Source organism: Mustela nivalis (genome assembly GCF_964662115.1).
Source record: "Mustela nivalis genome assembly, chromosome: 2".
Lineage (NCBI taxonomy): Eukaryota > Metazoa > Chordata > Mammalia > Carnivora > Mustelidae > Mustela > Mustela nivalis.
The window spans coordinates 16890436-16910307 of NC_139021.1; the positions used below are offsets into that span (position 1 = coordinate 16890436).

The window sequence follows — 19872 nt, forward strand, 5'->3', positions numbered from 1 at the left end:
GAGAGAAGCTTAAATTGCATTAACCCTGTGGTTAATTACGTGGCATTTTGAAATTATAGAATTACAACTTTTATTTTGAAAGTCTTATATGAATTATCTAAACTGTTAGTTTCCTGGCTCATTTCCGGCTTCTTTGTTATGTTTCGGCATCCAGAGTGATGATTCTCTAGTATTTTCTTTGCATTATGTGGATATGTATTTTTTTAATTGCAAATATATAGTAAGTAAAGTTTTACTGCCTACTGTTTTTCAAATAACCAAGCTTGACCCTGATATTTCTGAATACATCTAAAATAATTATATTTTATTCTAGGATTTTGTAGCATGCATTGTATAATTGATTAACTGAAAGGATCAGTTTGTAATTCTGATGATTGAATTTATTTTTAGCTTTTATAAAGCCATAGGAGAATTTATTTGTAGGGGAGAGGTTAAAAAAAAGTAGATTCACTCTGAGCCTGTTGAGAGTGCTTCTGGAGCCATGTCTTTACATGTTGACTTCTTTTGCAGTTGCTGATGATTCCTCTGATCATGTCAGTCCTTTATGTCTGGGCCCAGCTGAACAGAGACATGATTGTATCATTTTGGTTTGGAACACGATTTAAGGTACTTTCACGTAGTTGGAAAAATTTCCTTTTCATTTGTCCTTGCAAAAAAAATCCCTCTTCAGCTCAGAGATGCACTTTCTGACTCGTCCAGAAGAGGTCACTGCAGAGCAGTGTACAGTAGGCAGCCCCCTCTCCTCAGCTCAGTCCCTTGCCTGTCTTTAGCCAACCTGGAATCCTTTGCTGGCTCTTCTCACTCACTCTGTGTTTCAGGCCTCTGAGGCATGTGACCTTGAGTGATCTCATGTCTGTGTGTGTGATAGAGAGGGGGAAGGAAAGATACTTGTTGGGAGCAGCCTCTTAAAATCTGTTCTTATCATTTCCTGTTAACGGATTGTACACTTTAGCTAGAACAGATTGTTTTTGTCCCCAGACAATTCCCTTAGTGCCTTCTCAGTTTTCCACCAGTACCATCTTTTTAAATTTTCTTCCTTTTGTAAAGCCTACCTGTTCTTCATTTGAGTTGGGACTGAACATACTTCCTGGTCTCCTGTCTGGAATTAGTCTTGCCTTTAGGCCCTACGAGCCGTTATGTTTCTCTTAGAGTACTTAACCACATTCTGCCTTCAAGTTCTTTCTCTACAACCCTTTCTTCATTAGCTTGTGAAGTTCCTTGCAGCTCCCTTAGCTCTTGGTATGATGTGTTGAATCAGAGGCTCGAATGTTGAATTCAACTGGAGAGCTTTCTCATGGGGGAGGCTATTAGTTCAAGCTGGCTCCCCGTGGAGCGCGCGCAACTCAGTCCCATGACCCTGAGATCATGAAGAAGAATCGGGACACTTAACCGACTGAGCCACCCAGGTGCCCCTGAATGAGTATAACATTAGATAGGAAGTTTTAAGTATAATCATGCTAGATTGGTCTGAGAAATTTTTGCAGTGACTTTCCAAAGGATTTATATAAAGCTCTTGTCGGTGTATCTTTACCCATTCCAGCCGCCTGGCAGCTAGGTCCTTTTTAGTGTGGTTGTTCATGTTTGTGTGTATTTGTCTCCTAGGCCTGTTACTTACCTTGGGTTATCCTCGGATTCAACTATATCATCGGAGGATCGTAAGTGATATTAGATTTATTTGACTGGAAGCGAATCCTTTGAAGACTTCCATTGTTCTTTAGCTGATCTTTATAAAATTTTAAAGTTTTATGAAGTTCAACATTGATGCGTCGGAACCTTATACTTAGGAAATACAGTTGACCCTTGAACGATGGGGACTAGAGGTATCAAGCTCTTGTGTAGTTGGAAATTTGTGTATATTCTTTAACTCTCCCCAAACCGAACTGCTAACAGTCCCCTGTTGACCAGAGCTTTACTGATAGCAGAAGCAGTCAGTTCACACAAATGTTGTGTTGTATTACGTGTATCATATACTGCGTTTTTATAATAAGGTGAGAGAAAAGAAAGTCTTATTAAGAAAACCTGAAGAAAAGAAAGTACATTTACATAACTATACTATATTTATCAAAAAGCCCCACCTATAAGTGGACCCACATAGTTCAGCTCTGTGTTCCAGGGTCAACTGTAATTTCATTTTGACGTAATTGATTAAATTGCAGGGCTTTAAGCACATTTAGCATTGAGTGGTGGTTATTTTGTTAGCTCATCGTTACGCACAGTGTACTTCCGGGTATGTATTTTTGAATAAATATTTCTGGATTCATTGTCCGGATTGAGCAGACAAGGAACTGATTTAATTTGTGTCTGCGCTTGACTCCTCTAAGAACTATGTGTAAAATTACCGTGTTTTTTTTTATTCCTGAGGCATTTCCAGGATGCCTTGAAGACTGCTCACCAGTCATCAAAAGATTCTCAGATGGGAAGTAGTTTTGTAAGTGGTTTGATAGTACAGAAGTTTTAGCCAAATAGGCCTCAGATTTCTAGCCCGGAATTGGCGCCGAGAGGAGAAGCTTTATTGCATCCAGTCAGAATTTTAAAAGGAAGAGATCAAGATGCAACTGTTCTGTGAACTCCCACTTCTTACGCTACCAAATACTTTAAATGTTTTAACAGATTTTAATAGTACCAGTTCTTACTATGTCTGACATATCTGCTCGTGTGGTCCTAACATCTGCCGCGAAGTGATAGAAATGAGTGACTTGAGCAAACAGACTCTGTTGAGAGCAGAGCAAGTTCTGAGCCTGGTACAGCCGCCCTGCCGCCCAGAAGGGCAGAGTCTGGGAGTAGTTGCCAATGTTGATTTGTCCCTGACAGGACTCCTGTGGCAGGAGAAGACACAGAAGGATATGTGATAGTAGGAGTGGATCTATAAAACCTTGAAGTGGCCTGTATGTAAGCCTTGGAAAAACCTGAAGGTCAATGTTTATTTTAGAAGTACAAGGTGAAGGTCAGCTATGCTCAGTGATCTTCATGATGTCTTACACGCAAGGATGCCGGAGGCAAGGGAGAAGTGCTGTGTCTCCAGGAATGGGGGAAACAGGCGTGTCCTGCCTCCCCCTCACCCCTGTTCCCCTGCTTCTCTCTTGTCAGCCTTCCGATTTGCCCTGAGGTTTACAAATACAGTATTTACGACTAAACCAGTCGGAAGCTTGCTTTGCAGCTTCCAACTCTGGAGGCAGGAAGTAGCAAAAACAATATTTTGAGGATGAGATGGGGCTTGAAAGAGCTGTCGGAGGGCAGCTGGACCCCCGCAGGACCGATTTCCCTTCCCCTCAGAATGCCTTTGCCACGCAGACTACAAAAGGACTCATTGTGGAGCTGTCACAGGCTCCAGGGCCCAGAAGCGGGCTGCCAGGAGGGCTCTCTTCCCTGGGCTACTGCTTACAACTGGCTACGTCTCACTTGACCACTTGCATGTCTTGAAACTAATTGGACTCTTTGTTTGCAGGGTAATCAATGAGCTCATTGGAAATCTTGTTGGACATCTTTATTTCTTCCTAATGTTCAGATACCCGATGGACTTGGGAGGAAGAAATTTTCTCTCCACACCTCAGTTTTTGTAAGTGCTTTTTTTCTTCCTCACCAAACAGCCATTTTACTGCCCTTGTCTTAGGAGGCGTCCTCAGAGCTCCATGAGGGGCGGCATTTACCTCTTCGGCGGGTGGAGAAACTGGAGCCAACAGACTGGCCCCGGTCACACGGTCACAGGAAGCCAGGGATCAAAGTCACAGCTCGGTCTTCTCTGTGGAGCCCTTTCAGCTGGGGGCTGCTGCTGACTCAAACATTGGGCATCACTGGGAACATCGTAGCTCAGCTGGGCAGGTGGGGCACTGTGCAAAGCTCCAGTGTGGGCCGCCGTGTGCCAGCATTGGTTTTACACGAGATTGGCCAGAGAAGAGGCAAAGGGGTTCAGTTAGCTCATTGGTTAGCAGCTTCAGCCTTTCTCTGTGAGCTGTTATAGAACAGAAAATACCCGGAACTTTTCACAGTGAAAGGGAGAAACTCGAGGTTCGTATAGCCCAAGCACCCAGGAAGTGCGGGCTGGTTCTTTCTCTGCTTCTAAGGTTCACTCAGGCGAGGAGGCTGAGGGCACTGCTTTGGTTCTGAGGCAGGCTTGGGTTGAAGTCCGTCCCCTTGTCTACCAGTTTGGATTATCAGGGGGAGTGACTTCATAAAACCTCCAAGCTGCACCTCGCTAATCTGTAAATCAAGGGGCGCCCTGTCTCCCACGACTGCAGGTGGTAAGGTCTGCTGTTGGCCACGCGGTGGTGGTAAATATGGTAATAAATACAGTAAATATGGCAGTAAATCCTAGCATTGGGGCTGGGGTGGGATTTTATGAGCCAGAAGAGATGCCGACACACTGAAGCATGGAAGTTGCTGGCCTTTCTGTCACGGAAACAGAAGGCATTTGAAGAAGGGACCAGTGAAATCATCATCCGGGTGTCACAGCCTGCCTGACGATTGCTCCTGATCCCCAGTTGGGGACAAGCAGTCCTGGCTTCCCCTGAAAAACTTCTATAAAACAACCCCTCCACCTCTTGCTCCTTTTAGTATTTGCAGTTCGTCTTTCTTCCTCGGGGTCAGTGAGAGCAGGGAAACTTGAGGAGGTCCGCCCCACCCCCCATCCCATTTGTCAGTGGGGGAGGGGGGGCGGGAAGTTTTTGAAAGCCGTCTGTGAAATACACAAACCGAGAAGTACACTGTTGTTGTATTATTATTATTTTTTTAAGTGCATAGGAAGAAACTTGTCTTCTGAGCCTTCAGTTGGCTTCAGGCAAAAAAAACAAATGACCAATCTGCTTTCTAATTATCAAAGGACACGATAGCAGCAGGTTTTGGATTTTTGATCTACGTTTATCAAGTCAGATGGCAGATGCATCAATTTAAAAAAAAAAAAACAAAAAACTTGGTCATTTGGTGGCTAGCCAACAGTTTTTACTTTAAATGGCCATATTTCTGACTTACCGGCTTGGAGATATTTCTCGATTGCAGGCAACAAAGTGTATGAGATTCTAGTGGCAAAATCAAGGGCACACTGGAGCCTGCCTTGCATTTGAGCGTTCTCTGTTGGTGGAAAAGCCCTTCTGTTAAATTTTGCATAAAGATCAGATGACAAAATGTAGCTCCTTGCAAAAGCAGTAACTGCTTTGAAATTACCATAAATTTTTGTTGATTATGTATAATTGGGTGTCTTTTTGTAGTAATTACTTGCATTTAATTTCACTATCCATTTAAGCAGTGGAGATGGCTTCCATATTGTCTCAGAGTATGAAGCAAAGCAAGACAGCCCTTTTAACTGTTTTATTTTATTATACACTTTGGAGGAATATTATTGTACTGGAACATCAGGAATATTGAGAAATCGGGAGTTGGAAATGCATTGTGATTTACAGACAAATCTGCGTTTGTTTAAAAGGGATGATGGAAGTTCTAGAACCCTAAGATCACTGTTCTGCCTTCCGTTTAGAAAAGTAGATCCTCTCCGCAGGCAGTTGTTTTTCTGTTTGAAAGGGCTTCATTGTCTGGTTTTGGCGGGAACACGAAGGCATCAGGGATGATGTAAACAAATGAGGACTCCAGTCACGGGCAGCTGTCCCCTGAATGGTGCCCCGCTTGTCCCCTCTGCCGCGGCTCGCAGCCCGAGGTGCAGGAAACGGTGCAGGGACCAGCTCTGGAGCCAGGCTGCCTGGTTGGGATCCTGACGATTACTCTGGCCTTGGTTTTCTCATTTCTAAAATGGGATGCTAAGCATAGCGCCTGCCCCGTAGGGTTGCGGGGAAGAGGAGGTTAGTGTCGGCTCAGGCAGCACCTGGCGTAAGCGAGACGCCGTCTGAGGCGGTCATGCTCGGCAGGCTCTTCGCCACGGCCAAGGTGGCTCTCAGGGCTTGCTCTTGGTGCCGTCAGGGCTTTGAGCGGAGGTATCTGGTGACGGTCTCTGCCTTCAAGCACGATTGAAAACATGAGGAGCTAAGTGGAATAGTTTTGTTTTGTTTTGTTTTGTTTTAAGATGGTGTTTTTTTTTTGTTGTTTTGTTTTGTCTTAAAGATTTTTTTTATTTGACAGAGACCGTGAGAAAGAGGGAATACAAGCAGGGGAGTGGGAGAGGGAAAAGCAGGTCTCCCGCTGAGCAGAAAGCCCTATGTGGGGCTCGATCCCAGGACCCCGGGATCATGACCTGAGTCACTAAGTGGAATAGGTTTAAACACATTCTCAGCTTTCTAAGGATCAAGGGAGGGCAAGATGCTGAAGAACACAGACGAGGGTGGAAGCTTTCTTAGCTGTTCTGGGATTCTTAGTTTGTTAATCGGCCACGGGGAAAGCGGGTGCCCTTCCCGGGCTTCAGCTTTCGCACGGCCGCGGCAGTGGAGAGAAGCAGCCGGAGGACGTCAGGCATTCCCGTGGAAAACACAGCCCAGACCCCAAGACCAAGCGGCGGCTCCAGTCCCCCCCTGACGGACGCCACAGGGCCCAGGGGCGGCGTGGAGATGCCATTTGGGCCTCAACATGCAGACTGCGGACTTGGCTTTCACACGTGAATTTGTTGTGTTGTGCTTTGATCCCGTTGGATCCGCACTTAGATCCGTCAACATGCTATATACGGGGGGTTCTTTCTGGTGGTTTGGCTTGTGGGAGTAATAGTTTTGTTTCCGTACTGTTCCGCCTGAATTACTTTTGTGATCAGGAAACAAATTTTTTTTGAGCATGAGTTAGGCTAGAAAAGGAGTAAATTTAAGAAACCCGAAAAGTGAGTGCTGCCGGGGATCAGGGCATTGAGTGAAATGCTGAAAAGGCAGTTAGGTCAGACCTCGTCCCCGGCCTTGCCCTGGCCGGGCTGATCCACTCCAGTGAGATGCTATGGGGACAGCAAGAAAGGAGGCCGCGCGCACGGTCCAGAGCGCTTTGTGAAGTGATTGTGTTGTTTTTTCTCCTTTTGTCCCCCCCCCACTCCCCCGACCCCAGGTACCGCTGGCTGCCCAGCAGGAGAGGAGGGGTGTCGGGATTCGGCGTGCCCCCCGCTAGCATGAGGCGAGCTGCGGACCAGAACGGCGGTGGAGGCGGGAGACACAACTGGGGACAGGGCTTTCGGCTTGGGGACCAGTGAAGGAGCGGCCTCGGGCCGGCCCACCAGCCACTCGACGCAGATGAAGTTTCCTCCCAGTGCTGGGTGTGCTTAACAACCGAGTTCTAGCAAATGCTGTTGGACCCGACCCACACTGAATGTAGTCTTTCAGTACAAGACACAATTTTTTAAATCCTGAAGAAAAATATAAGTGTTCCTCAAGTTTCGTGATTCTCATTCAAGTCCTTACTGCTACGAAGAACAAATATCAACTGTGCAAATTTCAGAACTGACTATATTTTTTTGGTGTCTTCTCTTCCTTTTCCGTCTGAATAATGGGTTTAGGCAGGTCCCGGTCTGCTGACACCAAGCCGGGCATGTGGGGTTGGGTCACCAAACCCTTGACAAAGGACCTTTTACCTCTTTCTCGCACACACGCCCCCTCCTTCCTCTCCCAGCCCCCGCATTTGCAGCTAGAGGAGGTTGCCCATAAAACGGTTCTGCCAGTGACAAGCTCTCTTATTTATTGACTTCTGTCAAGGCTTGGTCACAAAGAACTTGTCCACCACGTACCCCCCACACCCTTTGGTGGCAGAACTCTAACCATACGGGAGAAGACTGCACCAGCCGATGGAGAGCTTCGTCAGCTTTTGGAATTGCTGTGACGTGTCCAATACAACCATTTGCCACCTCTGCAGATGCTTCTTATAAAAAAAAGCACCACTGTGTCAGTGAGGGCCACAGACCGGTGTCAGTGAGACATGAGGTGGTTGCTAGGCAGTTTTTCCTTAAGTGAAGTGATGAAAACTACAGTGGAGTTGCAGGGGGGCCAGGTGCGAACTGCGGGGGGCCTAATCCCTTTGCATCTCGTGTAGGACATACTGGTTTTGTGTGGACCCACAGTAGTTTGGGTTGTGTTCTTCTAGAAAGTTCCAAATCACATTTGTCACAGGGAGTTGCTCTCTTTGAGAGACACCTGGGCATTGATCACATTTCATTTTCATTTTCCTTCTAGATATTTGTTCATGGAATAGTGTGGAGAGGAGAACCCTATACCCTATTTAAATTTTCTCCCCCCCCTTTTAATGGCCACATGCTTTGGTTAGTCGTGAAGAAGGTGCAGAGATCCTATCCTCAGAGCCAATACAGGCACATCTAGGTGGATCCCATAACTTGGGGTTGTAATGGCTTTCGAATCATTTGTGTTTGATGTTCTTTATTTTGAGCCACGAATGTATAAGTCAGGAATGTACATCAGACCAGCTGCTGGTTTTCATAGGTGGGCTGCTTCCATCAGAGCTAGGCTTATCCCCCAATAAAGTTTTTTGAAGGCTTTGGTGTTTCAGTTTCTTATTTTACGTTTTCAGACTGAAAGCAGCCTGCCAGGAGCAGTGTTGAGTGGGCGCTGTACTTGGAGTCTGCTAGAAAGGCTTTGAACATTTTGATTGGTTTCTTCTCAGGAAACTCTGTGCTCTAACAGTATGCCCCTACTTTGCCCCCCACCCCTCAGGCGGTAGTGTTGTGTGTTCTACCAGGAACTGGGGATTTGAAAACAGCTTGTTTTTAATAAAAGTTTGTGTGTACCTCTCCATATTTAATTTATATGATCAAATAGGAGGCACAGAGAATCTGAACCGTTAACTGTCGTATGTTTTTGTTGTTGACCTGTGGCCACAATAAAATTTACTTGTAAACTTTTAGAAGCCATTTTTCCTACGATGTCGCATGTGCACTCATTGTACAGGGGCAGAAACTGACCGTGTAAGAATGTTCTCGTGGTAAGTGAGCTCGTCGCTCTTGTATGCCCTTAATGCCTCACCTGCCTCCCAGCAGTAGTTTTGGTAAAGGTGCAAGTATTCTGTAGAATACCTCTGTTCAAGGCCAAATGTTTATTAAATTCTTCTTCTCAAACACATTTAGGGAGCTGATAATTTTGTCTGGATGACTTGTCTTTTTGAAATAATTTTAGCTAAGTGAGTTATTGGAGATTTGATTTGGGGAGGCAAGACATGCCAGTGGATTCTCTTACTGAGTGAAATAAAAATCCCTATTTTGTATAAAGAACTTCCCCTTTTGTAACTATGCCTTTTTCTTGGTAAAAATTGTAAATTAAAATGTACAACACGACGGTTGCCTGCCTTCAGTTTCCGCGTACCTACTATGCTACCTCTTTTGGATTACTACGTAACTTTTGGAACCAGCCCCTTCTCGGGCATTTAGGCGCGTCCCGGGATTCTCGCTGCCCAGTGACGCAGCGTATTTTAGTATCTACTTCTGTTCACATGTTCGGGAACAGCTGTAGGATTCATTCCTGGAAGCAGAATCTCTGGGTTTTGATTTTAATAACCATTGAGTTAGGAATCCTATCCAGTTCTAGTGTGTCTTATGGCCTTTCTGTAGCCCATGGGTCTGACTCCTGGAGCTCTATGGAATGTGTTTAATCCCGGGGAGGCAGATGCCGTGACCTCAGTTGAGCCTTTTTTTCTTGACCATGAACCATCCACATTTGCATGCCAGGCCTTGGGCCCTCTTGTTCATCACAAGGTGGGGTGATGAGACGGAGCGGCGCTGCACCCCTTTCCTGGTAATGGAGACATTCCAGAAAGGAAGGAATGATCCTGTTCATTTCGGGGGACAGCAGATCGCCAGTATCCTGTATTCTAAGCTGCCTTTGTGTAACACTGACCGAACAGGCCATGTTGGTTGCCAGCCGCTCCATTCATGGCGGCGCTGTTTCTGAGGTCCCTTACCCCCTTAAAATTCTCAGCACTAACTTAATAGCAAAAGTTCACCTGGGGGAAAATCCAGTCCTCTCTGTTTGGACTTCACCCTGTTAGTAGCTCAGAAGGTGGGGCGGAGAAGACATGTGCTTCCTGCCAGTTGACTTGTTTGCTTTCCAGAGTGGCTGTGGCAGTTGTCACTGGGATGAGGGGAGGGAATCATGATCTGTAGGGCCTTATGCATACAGTGAAAGCCCAGAATGGTTTTCCGTGTGCTCGCCTTTCCCTCCCAACTCTGGTAGGTAGAATCCTGTTTTCAGTAGCACACCTGGGTACTGAACGCGCCAGGAACTTTCCGCATCGTGGAACGTCAGCCTCAGATCTATGCTTGCCAGGCTTCCTGTCCCAGAAAGTCACTTGGGATTTTTTTTTAAGGGTGCACATTTCTTACATCGCTCTCATTCTCCATGTTTTGAAAGTTTACGAGGATTCTGCTATCCAGCTGAGTTTGGGAACTGACTTGTGACCCTAATAGGTAGGGAGTGTTATCCCCATCTCCCAGGTGAGGAGACTTCAGACTCGGAGAGGTTAAGGCACTGAAGGTCAAGCAGCTACAAGGTGCCGAAGACCAGACATGAACCCAGCTCTGAGTTAAGACCTCCGCGGCTGCTCTGCTTTTGTGGAGGCCAAAGGTCAGCATCTGGCATGAAATGACAACAGAAGGTGATTTTCTCGCCAGGCTAAAGGCAGGGCAGAACGGAAACTTTAGCTGAAGGCATAAATGAGCTTTCCGTCGTCCCTGGGGGTAATTGTCTTGTGCTTCGCAAAGGGAAAAAAACATTAAAAATATACAAATTTCAAATATAAAAGTATTTTTATGTAAATATATTTATACAAATTATATCTATGATAAAAACTCGGAGTCTTTTGAGTAGTGCTTGGGCAGATGCCATTAGGACCCGCTCTCGGTCTTCAGGCTGTGTTCTCTCTGTGGGCTGCGGTGATGGCTTGGGTAGGAATTCGGCCTGTTCAGAGAGAGAGCTGATGGTCCGGTCTCCTAGGAGTCTTAGGGGACTTGTTCATACAGCGGAATCCTAGTTCCCTGGAAGAGGATATCAGAAGAGGCTGGAGATCCTGGGAAGACTGGATTCAAAGTTCAGGTACTTTTAAAAAAGTAGCTGAACGGGGGACACCTGGGTGGCTCAATTGTTAAGTGCCTGCCTTCAGCTTAGGTCGTGATCCCAGGGTCCTGCTGTGTGGGAAGTCTGCTTCTCTCTCTCCCTCTCCCCCTGCTTGTGTCTCCTCTCTCACTGTGTGTCTTTCTGTGAAATAAATAAAATTTAAAACACAATTTAAAAAAGTCGAACAATTATCTACAGTGAGTAACTATCAGCTAAGGGGTGTGACGCTTGCGATTGCGGCAAAAGGAGACTCGGTGTAGACTGCAGTCAAATGCTCTACCACGGAGCTGTACCCCCCGGTGGAGACTGAAGGCAGGAGAGAACACGGGGAGATTAACTGAAGGTATAAATTTAGCTTTGTCTCCCCCGTGGAATTCCCCTGTGGCCTGTGCCAGTGCATGTGCGCTTAGGGAGAAGGAGAGACCCCTGTCATGTCACCAGGGCCAGAAAGACCCACAGGGAGTGTGGGATTGGATTCAGGTGCAGGGTTTAAGAATCCCTTGGGAAATGTTTATGAAGCTCAAGTTGTCACTGGAAGCCTTCCTCTGACCTTGATGGATTTGATCCCTCTCTTGTCTCTCTCCCCGTGTCGGCCTTTCTCTGAGGGCTGGCACTGGTCCTGTGAGTGTTCTTGATCACTAAGGCAGTCACTGTTAGCTTAAGGGAGACTTTTTTTTTTTTTTTAAGATTTTTATTTATTTATTTGACAGAGAGGCAACACAAGCAGGCAGAGTGGGAGAGGGAGAATGAGGCTTCCTGCTGAGCAGGGAGCTGGATGTGGACTCGATCCCAGGACCCCTTGATCATAACCTGAGCCGAAGGCAGATGCTTAACGACTGAGCCACCTAGGCACCCCTAAGGGAGACTTCAGATTTTGGTCAAAGCTGTCGTGATGGGGTGCCTGGGTGGCTCAGTGGGTTAAAGCTTCTGCCTTCAGCTCGGGGTCCTGGGATCGAGCCCCGCATCAAGCTCTCTGCTCAGCAGGGAGCCTGCTTCCCTTCCTCTTTCTCTGCCTGCCTCTCTGTCTACTTGTGATCTCTCTCTCTGTCAAATAAATAAATACAATCTTTAAAAAAAATAACCACCACCACCAAACTGTCGTGATGCGGGAGTCCCAAACCCGGCTTTAAGGATGTAAGAGACAGCTGTCACCACGGCAGGCCTTCAACACCTGCATGTGCCCAGACCTCTCAGTGGAGAGGAGGGATTGGGAATTTCCTCATCACTTCCATCAGGGTTCTCTAGTGACAGGTACCCGAAAACGACTCTGATTAACTTCGGCGAAAGAGAATTGGAAGGACATATAGTAGCTGACAGATCCCAAGGGGCTGCCGAGCCACCCGGCATGGAAAGGATACCAGGGATGCAGGGAGCAGAAACCGATCTGAACCACACCTGCTGGGCTAGATCAGCTCTATGGTTTATGCTTGCAATTCTCCTTTTAGGGTTCAGTCCCCAAGTCTTATTGGCCTACCTTTGACCTTGCGACTCTCGCGTGATGGGAACTGAGGGAAAAACATTTGACTGACAGTCCCATTTAGACTCTCTGCAGCGGGGTAAGACCCTGCAGGTACTTACATTCAAAGCAAGTCGAAGTGCTCCTGCTTCATGAGAAGGGAAGCAGATGCTAGGTGCCTAAGAAGTCCCAGTTGGCCCCCCCTAGTACCCGAAACCTTGTGTGGCCTTCTGGAAGAGTCTCTGGGTTTGCCCTCATTCCAACTCATGAACAAGGCTCTATTTCCCCCATGTCCTCCCTCAAGTTCATCTCCAGAGCATTACCAAGCAGTGTGGATTTTGCTGAAGATTTGGGGGGTGGGGGAGAAGGTGAAGAGGGTTGGCATTGAACATCACAGGGTGTGAGTTCTCATCCCCCCTACGTGGCATGAAGGTTGGCATGCACGGCCTCTTTGAGATAAATATTTGTTGAAGGAATGGATCCATTTCATAACCGAAGTTCTCTGGAGTGGTCCACTGGCTTCCGGCCTTCTCTCCATGCTTTCCCCGAGTGGGTGTTCCAGTCCCCTCTGTCTTGGTCAACTTAGCTCTGACTCCAAAACTCTACACTCAGCAAAATAAAAGCTTTGCCGTTCATCAACCCTACCCATCTTGAAAAGGCTTATTAAAGTTATTCGCCAGACACAAAGCAAGACTCTGATCAGAGAACCAGGGGAGATCTATGGCTAAAAAAATTAAGACAATTTTGGGCACCAGTTTGGCTCATTCGGAAGAGCCTGTGACTCTTGATCTCAGGACTGTGAGTTTGAGCCCTACGTAGGGTATAAAGATGACTTAAATAAAGAAATAAACTTTAAAAAATTAAGGTGGTTTCATTATGTTTATTATTTCAAATTATTTCAAACATTATTTTGAATTGATTATTACATACTCCTCGAAATTCTGATAATGCTTTCTGCAGTGTTCCATGGGGGCCCCCAACAGATGCATCCACATACTAGTTCCCAGAACCTATGAATATGACCTTCTCTGGAGAAAGCATCTTCACAGATGTGATTAAGGATCTTGAGACAAGGAGATTATCCTGGATTATTTGGGTGGGCTCTGAATCCAATGACAAGTGTCCTCTAGGAGGCACACAGGGGAGAGGCACCTGGGTGCCTCAGTCTATAAGCATCCGACTCTTGATTTCAGCTCAGGTCATGATCTCAGGGTTGTGCGTTCAAGGCCTGTATGGGGCTCTGTGCTAGGCATGGAGCCTGCTTGAGATTCTCTCTCTCCCTCTCTCTCTCTTTGCTGGAACACTCTCAGCTCTCTCACGGGCCTAGAAGGGATATTGGAGACCATCTTTCCTCCCTTCGGATGAGACAACTGAACTCTGCCCAAGACAGAAAGAAAGGTTGAGCACCACTGTCCCATCAGCTGAGATCACCTGGACGCCCCTCTTCTTTGCTTCCAGAAGGCCTTTAATTTAGAAACTGACCAGGAGACTTTTCTTTGCATTGAGCCTCTCTCAGTCTGCGTCAGCTAGAGACCCCTGTCACCGGCAGGCAGTTCAGAAATGGAACTTTGGAATCTGATCTAAATTGTTTAGCTGCTGATGTCACAACGTACCCCTTGTTTCAGACCCTTTTTTGCCTCTCCTCCTTTTTTTTTTTCCTGCAAACCCTTTGAAATTTCCCCAACGTCTGATGTTCAAAATGATTTTTCAAAATGATCATTTTTTGGATCATTGCTACAGAGAATGGCTGCTTTCCTAGTCTTTGTTGGATTTTAGAGGACCAATAAATCACTCTCCTCCTTTCCTCCGTTTGGAGCCAAGTGAGAGATACAGTTATTAGATAGAGATCAAAATGTTAGCTTCATTCTTGAGAAAAATGGGTTGGGAGATATGTTATAGGGGCGTAGTCACATAGAGGTCCTAAAACGGAACCCCAGAATTTGAAAGACTGACCTCCCTGGTCACGGGCATGGCAAAACAAGGACAGGAGTGTCTGCTCCTATAAGCGTACAGTGGGGAAGAGCCCAGAAGGTGGCTTTCCAGAGGCCTAATGAGCTTCACAAACTGAACAAGCTCAGTTCCTTCCTTGACTCACCAATCCCAAGAGTCTTTCCTTTGGGAAAACAATTAGAGTTTCCAGTTTACTTTTCCTTCCTGGGAAATTCCCTCTCTGTGGCAATGCAAGGAGTGAGAAACCAGTATTTCTTCCCAATAATGTTCACTTCCACTCCCCTTTATAAGACAGAGAAGGTTCCACTTGGAGAGCCAGGACCCAAGGGGCTTCTTTTGAAAGGCATAGTGTATGTGAATCAGTCAGGTTAGACTAATAGCGTAACAAGCAGTCACCAATTCTGCACATCACAACAGATCTATTTCTTTTTTTTTTTTTTGAAGATTTTATTTATTTATTTATTAGAGAGAGAGATAGCATAAGCAGTGGGAGTGGGAAAGGGAGAAGCAGGTGCCCTGCTGAGCAGGGAGCCCGACACGGGGCTGGATCCCAGGACCCCAAGATCATGATCGAGGCCGAAGGCTGATGCTTAACACACTAAGCTGCCCAGGTGCCCCCAGAGATCTATTTCTTGTGCAAATCACAGTCCAGTGTGGGTGGGCAGGTGGGATGGTGGGGCCAAGGAAGGGGACGGGAGAAGGAGGAGGGGTTCTGAAAGTATCCTTTCAATTAGTGCAAAGATTTTAAACACCTTGAGAAAGAGACAGCAAGTAGAGCATCACGGAGGAGATTTCAGGTGCCCGGTGGAAAGGGGCATACATAATTTCCGCCCACCTGCTGTTAGCCAACACTCCGTCACGTGCTCCCAACTACCCACAAGGGAAGCTCAGGACCCTAAGTCTTCCTGACGGCGTATGTGGAACATCCATGACACTGGAAGGACACAAACATGGTCTCAGGACACATCACATTCACACAAGCATGGCCCGGCCAACCAACACAATTTTACAGGGATTTAGATCTTTACTAAGAAGCCCAAAGAACAGATTGGCTACAATGCTGCTGTTTTTGTTTTGTTTTAATTTCTAAATAAATATTGTTGGGATGCTTGGGTGACTCGGTTAAGCATCTGACTCTTGATCTCAGCTCAGGTCTTGATCTCAGTGTCTTGAGTTCAAGACCCGCGTGGGCCTTCATGCTGGGCATGGAGCCTGCTAACTAAGTAACTAACTGTGAATATATTGTATACTGCACATGTACGAAAGTTCACACACCCTAAGTGTACAGCTTGAGTTTTTACAAGTGGAACACACCTATGTCACCAGCGCCCTGATCAGAATATGACATCTCCACTGCCCCGAAGCCCTCTTGAACCCCCTGCCAGTCACCAAGCGCCCGAGGTGAGCTACCATCTTGACTTGTCACCACATAAGTTAGTTTTTGCCTAAAATATGCTCTAAATGGAACCATACCCTGCTTCTTGTCTTGTGTCCAGCCGCTTTCACTTCATGGGATGCTTGTGAAAGTCGTTCCTATTGTATGTGATTGTGTCGCTCCCTATCTCGTGGCTGAAGATCATTCCACAGTATGAACGCACCATGATTTACTCGACTGTGCTGTTGCTGATGGGCACCGGGCTAGTTTCAGGCTAGAAGGAGGAGTGCGGCTGGGAACACTCCCGGGCACATCTGCTGGGGGACATACTGACACGTGTACCTGTTGGGTAAGGCAGTACTTGACCTAAGTTCCCACAAGTGAGAACTGCCAAGTCTCAGAGTGCGTGTACCTCCAGCGGTAGTAGAAACTAGGAGTTTTCCAAAGTGACTGTCCCACGCTTCACTCCCCCAGTGGGGTGGCGTGTGAGGGTGGCAGCCCTCGGTTGGCTGCCTTACCCCGGCACCTCTTAAAATCCTCATTCTGCTTCATTCCATTTTGTGTCTCACACCTGAGGGTGTGCACGGCCCCCCGAGGCCTCACCTCTGTGAAAAGTCCCCAAATGGAAATTTTTGAGTCTCAACGTTTCCCCTTGGTTCTCTTTCTCTTCCCTCGCCTCCATTGTGGCTGCTCTGAGCCCGTTCTTGGGATTCTGCGTCCCTAAAATGTGGGTGCAAGCCCAGTGGGAAGTGAGCCCAGGACAGGAGTGGGGGCGATGCGGGGAGGGGTTGGGGGGCAGAGCTGAATACCCAGAGACAGACTTTCCTTTAGAGATAGTGGGTTGATAGTGGGTTGGAGCTAGGATTGCTCGCTCATTAGGGATGTCTGTATCTGTCCCACGGAGAAAGGGAATGAAAGACAAGCCTTAAAATCATTTAGATGAACTACCTGGGGGCCTGTGGGGTCTGATTAATATTCACAACCACGTGGCGTGATCGGAGGGGTGAGTGGGGCACTGAAGTGGAGAAATGCCTCGCCTCTCTGCCCCCTGCCAGCCCCTTACTGGTAAGGAGGGCGGGGGGCGAGGCGGGGCCCAGGGCACCAGGGATGGCTGCAGAGGCACCTGGACACCAAGAATCACCCCCTGTGCTGGGGCCTCGCATCACTCTTGCCCAAAGGCCACTGGACACAGCTCTATGTCGTCGTCCCCCACCCTGAGGTCGCCCTGATTAATGCGCACCCCGGGGGGGCCGGGGGGCAGGAGCCGGAGTTGAACATTCCCCACTCTCTTGAGAAATGCATAATCATTAATCAACATTACTGGGCCCCACTCAGACTAAGTGGCCTCTTGTGATTAGGAATGGGCCCTTGAAAAATAAAAATGCAGTCTTTTAGCATTTTGAGTGTGTGCATTTGACAATGGCTTTCTTGATAGCAGTGGGTGGGGGGAGCTTGCTGTGCAGGGCCTGTGGGGTGTACGTATGTGTGTTGGGGGGTGCAGGCCTGGCTTCAGGGTCTGAGGAGCAAAGGCAATTCGAGAAGTTATGGGTCTGGCCTTAGGGATGGGAGATTGTCCATTTTGTGGGGTTTGTGGGGTTAATTCCAACGGGACACCTTTCCCTGGGCAGGAGCTGGAATTCAGGAGTGATGAGGGCAGTGGAGGGCTCTCTTCCCTCTGGGACGCCTGAGTCACAATTCATGACACACCCGAATGCCCCAGCTACAGGGAACTAATCCGGCTCCCATCTTGGAAGGCTGTTGTGAAAATTAACTCAGGTAGTATGTGTAAATCATTTGGCTCTCCTCAGAAACGTTAGTTTCCCTTCCCTGCCCAACCATGAACTAATTTCATCCTCACAATTGCCCTCTGATGGTTTTACTGTCGCCATGCGGCAAATGAGTCCACCCGAGGCTCAGAGGAAACGGAGGAGTCCCTTACCCCGGGGGTGGGGGGGGGGTGGGGGTGGGGGTGGGGGAGGCAGAGACACCTTCCCAGATGTGCAGCACGGACGGTGGGGGTTGGGGGCGTCTGACGGACGTGGGCAAAGCGGACGCTGCCCTTTACCGGCCCTGTGACCGCGAGCCACGTTTAGGACCTCACACAAGCCTCTGAGCTCTACTTCCCTCAACTCTATGAAGAGAAGAGTGAGGCCCACCTCCCAAGATGAGGGCGACACCTCAGGGAGCCAATGTTGGGGAGGCGACTGGCACAGAGACTCTCCACAGCGGTGTTCGTTGGCCGGCCTGCTTCCGCTTTCCTTCAGATCGGTCATCAGTTCAACCCTCACAACAGTCTGATGAGGTTGGGGCTGTGGTTGTGGATAAAGAAACTGAGGCCCAGAGGTGGTGACCCTGTCTATCTGCGTGTCACACTCCTGCAAAACAGTGATAGTGTCCCTTAGCACCAGTCTTTGCGGGGGGGGGGGGAGATTTTTTAAAAAAGATTTTATTTATTTATTTGACAGACAGAGATCACAAATAGGCAGAGAGGCAGGCAGAGAGAGAGGAGGAAGCAGGCTCCCTTCTGAGCAGAGAGCCCGATGTGGGGCTCGATCCCAGGACCCTAAGACCATGACCCAAGCCAAAAGCAGAGGCTTAACCCACTGAGCCACCCAGGCGCCCTTGGGGGGAAATTTTTTTAATCACATTTTTTTTCCTCTATCAAAATCTGAGCCGGCCCCAGTCCTTCTCCCCTCCTAGACCGCCCAGCATGGCCATGCACAGGAGCACCACGTGTGAGAAGGCTGACAGCACCGTCATTGATCAGAAGCCTAACCTAGAAGCATCCCAATGTCCATCAGCAGCAGAATGGGCAGACTGAGGCTTGCTTCCCCCTCGGAGTACTATACAGCCGGGAACACAGACAGAACACCGCCTTAGAGAGCAACAGAAGGGAATCTCAGGAACGGTGTTGCACAAAAGAAGCCGGATGCAGGATGGTATCTGCTTTGCGCTCCCAAGTATTTAAAATTCAAGAAGAGGCACCATGGAGCGATGCTGTTAGAATTTAGGGTAATGATTATATTTAGAGAGGGGACACTTTCTGGAAAGGGTGGGCCCTGGGGATGCATGGGGATCCTGGTAATATCCTATTTATTGACATGGGGATGTTTCCCTTTATAAAAATGTCATAGCTTCATATTTACCATCTGCATACTTTTAACTTTTTTTTTTTTTTTTGCAAGATTTTATTTTTTTATTTCAGAGAGAGAGGAGAGCATGCAAGCATGAGCAAGGGGAGGGTTGGGGCAGAGGGAGAAGCAGGTTCCCCACTGGCACCGGGTTCGGTCCCAGGACCCGGGATCATGACCTGAGCGGAAGGCAGATACCCAACCGACTGAGCCACCCAGGTGCCCCATTTGTATACTTTTTGTGAGGACATGATATATTAGCTTTAATGTTTATATCAAAAGATTGCTGGGTGCATCAGAGAATCTTGGGAAGGCTGGGGACTCCTGATGTGAGTGACGCCCCCTCCCCACCCCCCACTGACATTCATGAGAGGATCTGGCGAGACAGTGCCCCCCAGCGAGCACTAGAGCGAACAGGCCAGCCACCGGGGCCCTTACTGCGCTGGGAATTGGGTCTGCCTGCGGGAATACAGCTCCGGAGAGAGCAAACACCCCTTCCCCGACCAACCCGGCCTCACACGGATGCTGCAAAGGCCTTCTACGCTCACGTGCCTCGCTTCTGTTCCAGAAGCTCCCGCTGGCGGATTTGACTGCGCCAGATGCTCCACTCCCCACTGCAGGAGAGGCTGGCTGGGTGGGAGCTTAGCTTCTGTTTGGAGGTGGGACGCAGGGAGACTGCTAACAGGGCCGGTCAGGAAGCGCAGCCCTGTCCCCTGTGCTTAGAGACCTCACGAGGACCTTCTGGGGCCATCGCCTTGTCCAGCGGCCCTGACGGTGTGCGGATGTGGTCTGCCGGTGTTGGTGCCAAACCTGCCCTCTGATCTGTGCCCCTCACTGCCAGCACAGGGCAACAACATAGTGTAGACTCTCCTATCCCTGAGAGATTAATACCTACCCCTGGGGGAGGGCAGGGGAAGTGCTTTGCAGAAAGGAGTGAGTGGTTTTTCATGCAAAGAGAGCTCTCTCCACACGGAGCTCTCCCAACCCCAACTGAAGGAC

The 19872-nt window shown here is 48.1% G+C and overlaps 1 protein-coding gene across 1 annotated transcript in view; it reads left to right on the forward strand.

The window, feature by feature from the left end:
* The window catches only part of DERL1 (derlin 1), a 29634-nt gene extending 20447 nt beyond the window's left edge, over positions 1-9187 (forward strand). Inside the window, exons 5-8 of the mRNA XM_082721769.1 lie at positions 511-606; positions 1603-1655; positions 3446-3556; positions 6961-9187. Of these exons, the coding sequence (XP_082577895.1) occupies positions 511-606; positions 1603-1655; positions 3446-3556; positions 6961-7102 (402 nt within the window). The 3' untranslated portion in view covers positions 7103-9187. The remainder of the gene's footprint in view (positions 1-510; positions 607-1602; positions 1656-3445; positions 3557-6960) is intronic.
* The last annotated feature ends 10685 nt before the right edge of the window (positions 9188-19872 follow it).